The sequence below is a fragment of the Platichthys flesus genome, chromosome 7, assembly GCF_949316205.1.
Source record: "Platichthys flesus chromosome 7, fPlaFle2.1, whole genome shotgun sequence".
In the NCBI taxonomy this organism is placed as follows: domain Eukaryota; kingdom Metazoa; phylum Chordata; class Actinopteri; order Pleuronectiformes; family Pleuronectidae; genus Platichthys; species Platichthys flesus.
Genome location: NC_084951.1, coordinates 1424259 through 1438809, shown reverse-complemented (window position 1 = coordinate 1438809; position 14551 = coordinate 1424259). Strand labels below are relative to the sequence as shown.

Below are 14551 nucleotides of genomic sequence, written 5' to 3'. Positions count from 1 at the left end.
GGGGGTACTCGGCAGAATTTTTTCTTCGAAGGGGTACGTCACTGAAAAAAGGTTGAGAACCACTGCTCTAGTGGATTTGTCAGTGGTCATTCCGGAAAGCTGTCATCTGTGGTGCAGCCCACAGCCAGACCAAAAGATATTTAGACAATAAATCTGCTGATCATTTGCTTCAGTGCTAACTCTGTGAGTTAGGGTTAGGTTACTAGGATAACAAATTGGGAGGTAACCACTGGAAAAAGTCTAACTATTAACCAACAATCTGTTCATTTGTGCATTCATGATACAATCCTCTTTATTGTCATGTTTTTATACAATAAAAAAAGGACACAATCTAAACTTTTAAACATTGGCACATTTTACTGTATATTGATAACTAATTTTACATAAAAACATAACATTTGATTGTTGATGTATTTTAAATATGAAAAGTTCCTTGTAAATGGTTAAATGGTTTTGTGTTTATATAGCGCTTTTCTAGTCTTGATGACCACTCAAAGCTCTTTACAGTACAGATTTACATTAATCCATTCACATACACACACATTCATACAGTGCATCTATTAGCAGCACTTTGTTGTTCTAACGGGGGCCATTCAGGGTTCAGCATCTTGCCCAAGGACGCTTCGGCATGCAGATGGAGAAGACTGGGGATTGAACTGCCAATAGAACTGCAGTTAGACATTTTACAGTGTAAAAACAAAGACATATGGGTCCATATGTATTTGATTTTACACTGTAAAATGTCCAACTAAAACTAAAATTCAACAATGGATCACAGCCTGCATTTTCATCTTAACAGTGGGTGTTAGTTGAATATCTTAAGTGCTCTACCTCAGACCCTGGTAACATTTAATTCTGCAGTTACGTAACTGTTAACAAACTGGTTGTATATGTTTTTTTTGTTAGCCTGTATACTTTCTGACCTGTATTGCTCTGATATTCTCCATCAGTTGGTCAGTTGTGGAAGCTCCCAGCAGGACTGAGTTCACCCCTTCATTCCTCAGGCACCAGGCTGTGGGAATTTTTAACACAGGTAGAAAAGGTGAAAGTAGTCCATCACAGAACGGACTATTAGTTGTCATTGTGAAAGCAGTGACAACTAACTTTAATAAAGCCATTATGACAGTAACAGAAATGTAAGGAATTCCAGTATTATTTTTTTTTTTACCAATAGCCAGCTGGGGCAGAGTGCAGCCGAGTCGCCCAGCAACTGCCTGTAAATCTTTTAGTTTCACCTGCTGACGATGTCCCTCCTCACTCAGGATCTTGTCCTTCAGCCATTGATAACCCTGTTATAGATAGGACAGCAGAGATCAGGCACAACAGGAAAACGGTACAGGGCTCAAACAAGACTGCCACAAGATTTTATCTGTCTTTGTCATAAAAGAACTAGGAAAGCTGTGACTACTCAACAACTATTTTTGGTGACTCTGGAGACTCATTGTCGTTACTTGCATGGTATACAAGTTTGAAACTAGAAATTGGTTTAAACGAAATTGATGTTTTGAATGACTCTTTAGTATACTCATTTAATGGTATCATATTTTTCCATAGAACAGTATACCATAAAATATAAACTAGAAAAGATTTTCTCTTGAGATTTCTATGTTGCATTCCACAGGGGGGCTACCTGTAGCCTCAGATTTAAATACCACTTTTCTCCTATAATTCTCTCCAAGCTGACTTCACTGATGTCTTCATCCAAACAATCAACTTGTCAATTAGATTCTCTTCCAACTACACTTTTTAAAGTAGTATCTTTATTTAACAGTCCTAAATAAAAATCAGATTAATATATCTTTACTAAGTAAGTGTTGCAATTATTAAACCTCTGCTTAATCAATCAATCAAATTTTATTTCTGTAGCCAATATTTACAAATCACAATTTGCGTCATGGGGCTTAACAAAGTGCAACAGCCTCTGCCCTCAACCATCAGCAAGACTAAGGAAAAACTACCCAAAAAAACATTTTGACTGGAAAAAACGTGTGAGGGATCCCTCTCCCACGACAGACAGAAGTGCAATAGATGTTGCAGACAACAGTGCACATGAACTAAATAACAATATTTTCAAAATTCATGAAACTTAAAAAAGGTTCAAAATACTGACTCTTGATCCAGATGATTTCAATAATTGCAGACACAAATCAGACCTTCCCTTAATTTCTAAAATCCTTGAAAAAACTGTTACTAATCAGTTTTGTAATATTTTTTTTTTTTTTATATATTCTATATTTGCACATTAATGGTCTGTTTGAAGACTTTTAATCAGGATTTAGAATCTATCACAGCACAGAAACAGTGCTGCTGAGAGTTCTCAATGACCTTTCATGGCCTCAGATAATGTACTTTCTCATCATGCTGGATCCTTCATGCAGCATTCGATTCTGTCACAGAGACTGAACAACATGAAGGCCCCCCATGTATTTTTATTCCATTACTACATGTCACTAACTTTGTGTTTTCTCTCCTGCGCAGTTACCACTATAAGTATACTAATTACTATTTCGATTATAACAACTAGTCTGACAGAGCTGGTTGGCTGGTTCGACATCATACATCGCATGCTGTAAGTTTTTCATTTCATATCATTGTTGTTAAGGAGACTTTGCCATAAAATCAGATATTTTTAGAACTTATGAATACCTTCCTCTGTGTCACTGTACATACATACTTGCATGTTATCTAATAACATTCATTTCAATTCTGTGCTTCAGCTGTCAGTTGAATCCTCTTCACACAGACTGTAAAAGGTTCCTGTTTCTTCCATCAAAAAACGCAGAATATGCGATTTGTTTTTACTTATTGTTTTTTAATAGAACATGATGACATGATTTCTGTGTGTGAATCAGTCATGTGTACCACTGTTATCAAACTGATGAAGGGTGTTTATTATGAATTCTTTAAAAAAAAAAAATGCACCTTTTCCACTGTTTTTATAGATTGTTACAAGGATATTACAAGTAAATAGTAATAATGATACCTATAGATAATAACTGCCCAGCAGAGATACACGAAGTTAGTGACATGCAGTAATGGACTAGAAATACATGGGGGGCCAGAGTTAGAGAGACAGATGATATAACACTCCTGAGTGGCCTGACCTTAAATGTTTCAGTAGAGATATTCAGACATTCCATACAGGAGTATGATAGTCTCCTGTATATTCCACACTTAACTTTTTGTCCCTTGTTTCTCTTTTCGGGAGACACAAATTATAATCAGAAAATGTATTTTATCATTTTCCTTACCAACAGATCTTTGGGAAATGGCCTAAGAAGTATTCAGCTGGTACTTTCAGTTAGTACACAATTACAATGAGTCAAGTAGTATCTTCCTAAACACTAATTAGTTCAATACAAAATTGCTACTGTGAAAAAACAGTATATGGACTATCCAGAATAACAAGGAGATTTTGTGGACTGTGAGTTGGAAAACTCAGGCATTATGACAGAGGCGGTGAAAAAGTGTGTTACCTTAAGCGAGGCACGTGAACAAGGAGGGATCCCATTGTTATACTTCCCTGAGATGATCCCACTAGCAAGTGGAGACCATGTCATAGCGCCGATGCCTGCATACACACAAAACTTGTAATAGTAAACTTTATTTATAAAAAACACAAAATGCTTCACTATAAGAAAGAGATACAATACACAGTTAAACATTAGAAATAAATATACAGCTTGGATGAAACCAGGAAATTCCTTCTGGTAGAAGGACATTTTCAAATGTGATTTAAATGATGACACTGACTCAGACCAAAACTCTTCAGGCAATGTAGTTCCAAAACTCCAGCGCCCTGACTGCAAAGACTCTGCCCCCTTTAGTTTCTAACTTGGTCTCTGGAACAGTGAGAAGGCTTGGGATAAAAAATGTGTGAAATACTAATAATTGGGAACCAAATCATGAAGATCCTTGAAGGTGATTAACAAATATCACAAAGTTGATAAAAAAAATGTTGTTTTCACAAGAGTGAAGAGGCTAAAACAGGTGTGTCTGAGCCTCTAATGGTGCTTTCAGATAAGAACTGAACTCCGGAGATCCCCCGCAATTTCTCAGGAAAGGTTGTATAGTATATTTAGCTAAGACATCTTTTGAGCATGGTTATAAAGCGAAAATGACAGCCTAAGGCGTCTGGATTCTAACTTTTAGACATTCTCAGACTTTTAAAATACTTTCCCAGATGATATTCGTTAGCTCTACCCCTCCTTGGAATGATCTTTGACCTATGGGACAGTATCTGACCTGCTAAGGGAGGGGCAAAGATTTAGCAGGCGATTTCAGTTTAAGTTACTAAAAACATGTCCATATTTAGACATAGACCCTATGTGCTACGTCATTTATCTATAATTTTGTTGGCAACACCTCCCCTTTAAAAGGTCTTGCCTTGCAGAAGCGAGGCAGATTTTCACTATTTGGCCTGTGTGATTTCTCCGGGCATACCATGGTGCCTGCCTGACCTGTAATTATCTTGTGTAATAAATATTAAACTTGTAAGTACTAGGTCCTCTGAGAATTCATTCAACACCGACCTCGACAAGTCTCTGCTGCCTGAAAAACATAACAGTTAAATGTGGGAATGCAAATGTCACAGTGAGAACCTTTGTACACTAAAAACTAAAAAGTCTGCAGAATGTGAGAAGCCGATGTAACGACACAGCAGGAGATACTCTGCGGGATTTACTGTAAGCAAGAGGGTGTGTTTGTGATGACTCAAAAACTAAAAAATAAAATAAAATAAATATCTCTGCTTATAAAAAGTGGACCCATGTAGAAGACAAAGATGAAGATGCCAAGTCAGTTTTTAGTGACACCGATATCGAAACGCTGTACTCTAAAAAACATTCTCCTAGCTGCTTAAAGTCAGGACCCAATCCTCTGGACATCAACCAGAGGTCACGTCTGAAAACTGCTTAAGTTACAGTTATAAGTCGAGCACCAAGCAGAACTCTGTGGTCAGTCAGTCTGTAGTCATTTCAAAGTTTTTACGGTGAAGGCACAAAAATAGACTATTGCAGTAATCTCAGATAAAAGCATGACAAACATTCTGCATCTCTACAATTACAATGGATCTTATTTTTTTTAAATATTTTGAGGTGATAATAACAAGATAGGATACACTTTGTGACAAAACATAAATGGCTGCTGAAGAGGACACAAAAAGTCCCTGAAAAAGGCAGGCAATCTTATAAAGAACTTCCAACATGAATTGGCAGCCCATCAATTCAATTTGCCCACACTCCTGTGCTATTAGTTTTAATAATAGAATTTTTTCAGTTTTTATATATTTTTCATGTAATTTTATTCGCTCTTCTTTTAAATGTTCTTATTTTTTGTAATTGTTTATCTTATTTTGAATATCATTTTAACATGTTTTTTTCTATATTTTATGTAAAGCACCTTGAGCTGCATTTCTTGTATGAAAGGTGCTATAAAAATGTATGTTAATAATAATAATATTATTATTATTATTAATAATAATAATAATAATAATACATATTTTGAGCTTCACATACTGATGAGGAGTTGGGTATTATTGTAACCATAACAATACAATTCCTCACAGACAATGGCAGCTGCTTACCTATCTTGTGGTAGAGTTCAGGAAGTTGAATTTCAACTTTCTCCCTTTGGAACATGTGATACTCTGCTTGTTCGCAAATGGGTGGGATCTGATTGAATTGTCTTGCCACAGAGTACGCCTCCTACAGCAAGCACAGGGAACAATTACTCCATACAGTTCTTCTACATTCCAAAAATGTCAACCTCATCTAAAATGGACCATGAAAATCCCACCAAGACCAAAGCTTCACCAACACCATTCTCTAAAAGATCAAGGGGTTATATGACATTTAAAACGTGGTGGACCCGAACATAAGCACTGGCATCACTACATACTTTGCACATTGTACCAATTAAAATAGAGAATCTCAAAGAAAACATTGACATCTGATGCTGATATAATCTTTTACAACATGTTGTGATATAGGTTTCAACTCACCATGATCTCCATAGATGTCCATCTTGATGTACCCCAGTACATGGCCATCCCGTGGTTAATCACATGTGTCATTGCCCTCACCGTCTCTACCAAAACAGCCCATATTAGCTGAGTAATTTAATTGGTGACATTATCAGTGAGATTTCAGCTAGATGCCAAGTCTGTGGAATATATATTTAAAGGGGACATATTATGAAAATTCCACTTTTGTAGTGCTTCTACACATTATTTTGGGTATCTGGCATGTCTACCGTCCCAAAAACTCTGGAAAAAAACACTCCCGCGATTTGTTGTGGTTCCTCTATTTCAGAAACTATGTCCTAAAGTGCGTCCAATGGAATTTCCCCCGAAATAAACGTCATGGTCGAAAAATGCCCATTTAGTACATTCCCCCATAGCTCTATGCACTCCCCCACTACCACTCGACCCACCCCTAGATGGACCCTCCCACTTTATATAACCTCGGTCCACCGGTGTCATTCTTGCAAGCCTTGGCCTTGGAAACACTTGGATAAGCTAACAGCAGCATGAATCAACACCCGAGATGCTCATTGGTCGGCTGCACAAATCAGCACAAATGTATTCATGTGACTCCAGCTTCAGAAGACACAGGATTGAGATGGATTGAGTTCATATATGATGGCAACGTTCCTGCCACCACTTTGAATCGGACTGTTTTATCAATCTGGGCCAATATAACAACGGATTCTCTAAAAAGGTTGTTATTGAAAGAGGGGTCGGTGCCATCTTTCCGTTGCAACACTGAAGACGAGGGAAATGTAAGTATTTTTTTTTATAATTCTGGTATTTGCTTCTTTTAGACATTTTGTGTGGAGGCTAGTGCCGTTAGCTTGTTGTGTCGTGTGTGTGAGGGGGCAGGGGGGCTAGTATGTAGTAGTGGGGGATAGGGAGAGACTTTACAGGAGTTTTCATTAATCGAGGACAGCTGGTGAGAGTCCACGGTGAACGGTGATCGCACGGCAGGTTCGTGAGTGTTGTGCTCTCCACGCTACTACGAGCCCGGTAGTAGCTGCTATGAGCGTCGGTAGTAGCTGCTGTAGCTTGAAGTTAGCTACATGCGCCTGTAGCAGCTGCTATGAGCTCCGGTTGTAGGTGCTGTAGCTTGAAGTTAGCTACGGATGCTTGTAGCAGCTGCTGTGAGCTCCGGTTGTAGGTGCTGTAGCTTGAAGTTAGCTACGGATGCTTGAAGCAGCTGCTACGAGCTCCGGTTGTAGCTGCTGTAGCTTGAAGTTAGCTACGGATGCTTGTAGCAGCTGCTACGAGCTCCGGTTGTAGCTGCTGTAGCTTGAAGTTAGCTACGGATGCTTGTAGCAGCTGCTACGAGCGTCTGCCGTAGCGAACTTCCAGCCCAGTGCTGCCGTGGGAAAAAATCAGCGGCACAGTACTAACGGGAGGACACACGAGCGGAGGGGGGAAAGAGCGTGGAGAGCACAACACTCACAAACCTAACTTCCAGCTACAGCTGCTGCTACGGGCGCTCGTTCAAGATACCGGAGGATGTTGTTGTCATAATGTGCGGGATTAGAACGATTATTCATTACCAGCCCTAGTTTGGGGAAATGTGTTCTTGTATCTTTGTATGCATGACAGTAGTACAAACATGAATAACATTGCTGCTTTTGGTGTTCAGGCAAGCACATCTGTGCTAGGCTACATCACGTAGCATGCCAGACGGACCCACCAAAGATGCCCACACATGGAACGCAGCTTTCTATGAAAACACTGCAAACTCACTACAAAAGTACAGGTTTGTTTACGCTCAGTTACTTCGTCATGTCATTGATTGTGTCTCTGTGTTAAAGTTGTAACAGCATCTCATTTGTTGTGACTCCATGGATACTGTGTCTGTTTTATCATAGGCACACAGAAAACTGTGCTGCCCTGATGTCGGTGTTGGGACCTTAGCTGTAAGAGGCCTCGCTTGGAGGAGGGAGAGGACAACCAAAGTTGTTCAAGTATGGACTTCGGAGAGCCACAGGATGCTACCTATGATCCTGATGACTTGATCACAGTCTTGACTTAGTCAGCAGATGTGACGTGAGTGACTCAATATTTAATCTAAACAGTTCAATAATCAGATGGATTACCATCCTACACTTTTTTAGCTGTTGCAGCCTTTGGGTGAAATCTTTGTCTTTCTAATAGAATGGAATCTTCTAACCCTGTTCATAAGACACCCACATATATTGTCTATGAAAACTGCCTCCTGGAGCTGTTTGAGGTTTGTGCTGTGTGTCGGCGGGGGACAGATGTAATATATAAGAAGGGCGAGCCGGTGAAAGCAGATGCAATCTTCCATGATTGTCACAGGCTCTATTTAAAATCCAAACAATGTACAAACAGTATGTGAAACATAAATAACATATCAATTATGTAGGACCAGGACCACCCAGGTCCACCCTGATTCTCAGGCCCAGATGGCCTCAACACCAGCTAACAAAGCTTCTGTACGCCAAATACCTCTAACGGCGGAGCAAAGTTCACATTGTATTTAGAGAATAAAAGGTGACACACAAATATAAAGTGTTTCTTTGTTTATAGTATGGCTACTGATGGCACAAATTGTATTTTTGTAATCAATGTTTTTATTATACTTGGTATTTGTATTTATTACCTCTGTCCCAGCCAGTACATTTAATAACTATGATTAAAAATCTCTGTGGCAATCTTTCTGACAATACAAGTTTATAGAAACAGTTGTGTGCTTTTAATGTTTGATATGTAACATGTCAACAATTGTCTTGTGTAAGTTGAGTAGTTAGCAAAGTAATACAGAGGGAAGAGTAATTTATGTATTTTATTCCTCAGTCATATTTGTATTGCAGAAATGACTGATATCTCATGCATAAAAAAAACAAAACTTACTGCTCTCTTCCTCTTAGACATAAAGGCCCATAATCTGCCCTATAGATGTTGAATGCATTCTGTAGTGAGAACACATTCAAACACACAGGCTAATTAATGGAGGTAAAAACGTTATGTCCTACACCTTCATGAGAGGGGGGAGGGATGAGAGGGGTGAAAGTGGGTGGGGTAAGATGGGGGCGGGGTGAGAGGGGGGCGTGGCCCTCAAAACGGGTTGATCTGAGGAGGGCTGTTTTAGACAGAGTAAAAAGGTGCTGTTTTAAATTATCCTTGTGGTATTTTTACCAAAAAATGTTACAGATATTTCATTAAGACCCCAAGGAACCATATCAACTGTGGTGAAATGGGCATAATATGTCCCCTTTAATACAAACATATCAGATAAACCAAAACTCAATAGACGATCATATTTTTTCCCCCTGACACTCATGTTCTGCCATTTGCCTGAATATACACTTGGATTTGAAATAATGGATCCAAACGTATTTTTGGTGTTATCTCTTTGGTTGAAAGACAAAATATGTTATACTGTATACCACCGGACTTTCATGTGACTATGATTAGACACCAGTATCAGTGTATTAAATTTGATTTTATCTGTACTTTGGTTTCCCGATATGTCTTGTTTTGCTGTGTCAAAAACAAAAAATGTGAACAAACTACAGATTATGTGAAACCATTTTTAAATAAACTGATTTGCTGTTTTATTTCACTTCACCACCAAGGAGTTCCTGCTAAAAAAGGGGAAATTAACATGATAGTGGTAAAAAACGTTATTGTTCCATTCTATTGAGGCATACTGTACATGTGAGTTATTGTCAAAGTTTTCTTGGACAAGATATTGAACCCATATTGCCCCTAATGTAATTTGGTGCATAGACGCACTGTATGAATGTGTATGTGACCATTTACTTTAACTGGATGGGACATTTTATGTAGAAATTTCTCAGTTCAGGCTAACAGTAGGGAACACTTAGGCCTGGCGAACACTAGACGGTTAACTGAATTTAAAAACATGGGAGACGACAGACATTAAGAAAGATTTAATACATTTTTTATCCTACAGGACGCAAACACTAGACGATTTGGCCAGAACACAAGACCACACACTTGTTGTTTGTAGGGAACGATTTCACTGTGGCAATTACAGAGATATGAGATCTCATAGAAACTTGTGTGAACAAACGTGACTCCAGAAGAAAAACAAACATGGAGGAGGATTGATGTTGTCGGCTTGCAGGTTGCTTATTGTTCTATTTTACAATGTACAACAACATTGTACTGAACTTATTGGCAATGACTGGTTTCTAATCTAGAACACCCTCAAGATTGTCAGAAGGGGTGAATCCAGTCAAAGATCAGCCCCATTATCCTCTATTGTGCAACAGCCCTACGGAACAATCCAAAGTAATCCACAGTTTAATCACAGACTACACCAGTATTTCAAAAGAATGTAAAACAGGCAAGATAAACTTGGGTTAATAAATCTTAGTCATCTCAGCACCATAGAAACCAAAGACACAAGACTGGAAGAGAAAATCACCCACCTTCTATAGGTGTGTTTGGATCTGGTCGATTGGCAAAGATGACATCTATGTAATCCAATTGAAGTCTCTCTAGCGATGCTCTTAGACCTGTTACAAGAAGATATGCACGTACAATATATAAATATTCCGATGTTATGTGGTCTTTTGGATTACACGCAGCTAAAAACCACCAGAACATGCTTGTTTGTTATATTGACAAAATGAAGGTGTGATGAGTCTGTGTATTAGTTCTTGTTGTTTTTTGTGTGTTCTCTCTCTCCCCCCTTTCTGTTGTCTCTCCTGCAGGGCATGGGTGTGGCAAGGGGCGTGGCTGGGTTCTCCTGTAGCAGTCAAGGCATACCTTCTTCCACTCAGCTCATCAAAAAGTCCATAAAGCCTGGTCTTCACTCCACTGCTCGTCTTGTTCAGTAGTTGCTCTGTGTGTTTGTTCCTTTTAAGTTTTTTGTGTTTTGGTTTTCTTAAAGAAACTCACCAGTTTCATTGGCAATCAGGTAATCCTGTGTGCCTTGCTGTTCCCCTACATTGTGTCTACAGTGCAGAGTTTTTCTTCCATGTGCCCAGAACTCGTGCCCTCCCTGGGATTCTACCAGCAAGCCTGCTCTCTGCCTCCACTGCCTGCTCGTCGTTGCTTTTTGTTGAGCAATAAATAAATGTATCCACTCACCTGTTTCAGTCTTTGCTTTGGGGTCCGAACAAAATCAAAACTTAAGGGAAGGTTTAACATTTATTCAGGATAGCAAAAATCTTACCTTCAATAATGTGTTTTCTGGACAAACCTCTCTCCATTTCTGCTCTGAAAAAAAGTAGTTTTTTAGTTTGAGTGAACATCATTATGTGAAGTAAAAAAAAGAACTCTGTCAACCGCCTTTTATGTTACAGAGTGGTTTGGTTCTTACCACGATGTAGAAACTGAAATTCAAAATTTCTGACACATTTTCATGTTTTGATCTTGAACCGAAATATACAACAGCAACAAAGGAACTTGAGTCTACTGTTCCAATTACTTTGAGGGAACTAAAGTTACAAGTTACAGAAAGGAAAATCATATCCTCACTCAAGCAAAGAGCCATGATGGAGGTGAAGCCCTGTGAATAGGAAGTGTGGCTTCCACCATGGAAGTCCAATTAGTTTCTGTAGTGAGCCTGCTCATAGGACCTAGTGCATGGTGACCCCATGTAGCTCCTACTCCTACAGTCACCTAACCAGAGTGGCTTTATGGTTTCCCCAGATGAATGGCAAAGTAAATTAAAAAGCTCCCATAATAGTTAAATTATACCTGATAGAATTTGTTTAAGTGTTAGAGACATGACAGGGTGCCTTTCGAGAGAGAGAAAGAAGGAGAAAAAAAGATAATACATACTTTCCTCCCCAGAATATTTTGGTGGTGATGACCAAACTGGAACGCCTGTATGTGACAACATTGATATACACAGAAATCAAATTGTTGGAGTTTCCAGACTTACAACTTGAAACATGTTTCAGCAACAAAAAACGTATTATATTATCAGGCACATTGCTTAATCCAGCAGAGAAAAAAAAAATCTCATTGAAGATTTTATCGTTGTATTTCTGTGGACAAATACATAACATGTATATTAAAGCGAACAAATCTTACATCACAAATCAAATAGTAGATTGTACAATAACAAGACACAATCTGAAAAGTCTACCTCCATCCTTTCTTCTTTATGATATTTCCCAAGACAACCTCAGCCCTGGGAGAGAGAGAGAGAGAGAGAGAGAGAGAGAGAGAGAGAGAGAGAGAGAGAGATTAATTAAAGGCAGAGTGGCTACATGAGTTCGTCCACTAGATGAAAGACAGTATAGATTAAACCATGGGTCCATACTGTCCATGCACCTTGATAGCAGGGGGCTTATTTCCCTTACAAATGAAATATGTAGCTGAGTAAAGACTTCTTTGCAAGCACAGGATAAGTCCAGAGATTCTGACCAGATTTGGCATTCTTTTTCTAATTTCAGTGTTGCATTATTTTCACATTGTTTTTCATCACGATGTTGGACTCTCCCAAAGATTATCCTTAAGAGGTTAGGACCAAGATTCCAGGGTAGATAGCTTCAATCCTTCTGGTGGTCAAGCAGGAACCCTTGCGAGCGAGAAAAACAAATTTCCCACAGACAAGGCTGACTTCCTCATCGATCAGCTTCAATATCGCGGCATGATGTCAGCTTCAAACCGGTTCCTTCTTGGTTCCGTGAGCTAGCAGTTTATTTTGCTTGCATGGTCTTCCGACCCCATTCGGGCTTCGCAACGGATATGTTGCACATGGTACTTTACTTTCGGAGGACGCTTAGGACCTTAATTTATGCTCATCAAACTGACTTAATTTCTGTTGCCGTCACTGTACCATCTTTATAATTTCTGTTAGCATTTTATATTATTTGTTCTTGGACCTTAATTTTCATTCGGTCGAATTACCTTAGTTTCGAATTAGTTTTTGCTGACCTTTTGTTGTGTTCTACATTTAAGAACCCATATCACTCAAGCATCTATTCTGTTTGCAAACACCTTTATATGGTTCTCTGCACACCTCAATTTCTTCAATTATTAACTCTACTTCATTTGGATCTCTACTTTATCCCATATGTCTTCTTTATGCCTTGGCCTGCAGCTGTTTTCTAACAAGACCCATATCACTGCAATACATTTATCTGATAAATACGTATTTTCGATAAATATTCTAATCATCGTCTATTCTTACTAAGGTATTATTCATTCTGTCATTACCTAGAATAATACATTTGCAAGGTAAGAATCATTAATCAATTTCACTTCTCCGTCAAAGTCATCCACCATCTTTACTTTACTCCCCTTTTCTCTTTTTTGGGGGGATTTCCTGTACTACGTGCTCCACCACCTCTTAATCCAGATGACATCACATAGCCAAAGACTATACATCACTTCTTGTGGGCATATCAGTAAATGTTAAAACGTTGAATCAAAGTCTCTCCCGATTGAAATATCTTTATAGCTGTTGTTTCTTGTTGAGGGTTAAGGACAGAAGATGTCACACATTGTTAAGTCCCATAAGACAAATTTTATTTTTTGAATATGAGCTATACAAATAAAATGTGATTGATTGATTGATTGATTGATTGATTGATTGATTGATTGATTGATTGATTGATACTGAAGCTAAACTGAGGATGTACAATAATTATTATTCTTCAGCATTTGTAGCTGCTTGTATGAAGCGTCAATTGCTCTGCTAGCATCATCTTGAGTGGAGTGGGGTTCATGAATGAAAACTAAGACAGATAATGTAGCCTAAAGACAAGTTATTAGGTTAAATGGAGTCATACTTACTTTCCAGCAGTGTACACTTCAGCTGTGTCAAACAGATTTATTCCATTCTCATATGCCAAAGTCATCAGTTCCTCTGCCACCTTCAACAGCAGATATGACACGATAAAGAAGAGAAATCAAACTATTGTATTTTCTCTGTCATCCACTTTCTCAGATTGTTAAGTTTTTTAGTCCCCAGATGCTTATTCCTTATTTTCCTTATGGTTCCAATTTGCTCAGATAAGAATAGGTCAATTATTTTGAGTGAAACTTCTGTTTGAACTGCCATGAAATAAGCTACAGATGATGGACATTACCCTGCCTTGCCTGCTCCCTCAGTCTCTCATCCCATCCACACGTGAAGGTGATGGTGGGTGACCATCACCTTTGCTGATGGTCACCCACGACCATCAGCAAAGGTCGTGGGTGATTAGGAATACAATTATATACATGCTCAAAATTCTGCTGATTGTAAGTGGAGGCACAGAACTCAAATAGGTTTTCTGTGCATCCTCCAGCACTGTATGGATCCAGAGTTTGTCAGCTAAAGCCCAGTAGACAATTGGAAAGAGGAGACTGATTCATTTATATCCCATAATAGAGAAAACAATCCAATATTTTGACAGTGTTTTCCTCAAAGTCTAAATGGACAAGGTCCAGTGTGTAAGATTTAAGGTGAAAGGGACCTATTAGCAGATATTGAAAAATACAATTATCTGAGTGAGGTTTTCGCTAGAGTGTAATTATCTACGATTTGTGGTTTTCTTTACCCTAGAATAGGTCCATTGTATTTAAATACTTTATATTTAGCGG

At 38.6% G+C, this 14551-nt stretch overlaps 1 protein-coding gene across 1 annotated transcript in view; it reads right to left on the bottom strand.

Annotated features, from left to right (window-relative positions):
* Positions 1-14551, bottom strand: part of LOC133956091 (voltage-gated potassium channel subunit beta-2-like) — a 49958-nt gene that overhangs the window by 3254 nt on the left and 32153 nt on the right. The window contains exons 5-14 of the mRNA XM_062390918.1: positions 13760-13839; positions 12105-12149; positions 11795-11839; positions 11184-11227; positions 10435-10521; positions 6002-6087; positions 5585-5705; positions 3477-3571; positions 1169-1289; positions 924-1012 (exon numbers count right to left, since the gene is read on the bottom strand). Of these exons, the coding sequence (XP_062246902.1) occupies positions 924-1012; positions 1169-1289; positions 3477-3571; positions 5585-5705; positions 6002-6087; positions 10435-10521; positions 11184-11227; positions 11795-11839; positions 12105-12149; positions 13760-13839 (813 nt within the window). The remainder of the gene's footprint in view (positions 1-923; positions 1013-1168; positions 1290-3476; positions 3572-5584; positions 5706-6001; positions 6088-10434; positions 10522-11183; positions 11228-11794; positions 11840-12104; positions 12150-13759; positions 13840-14551) is intronic.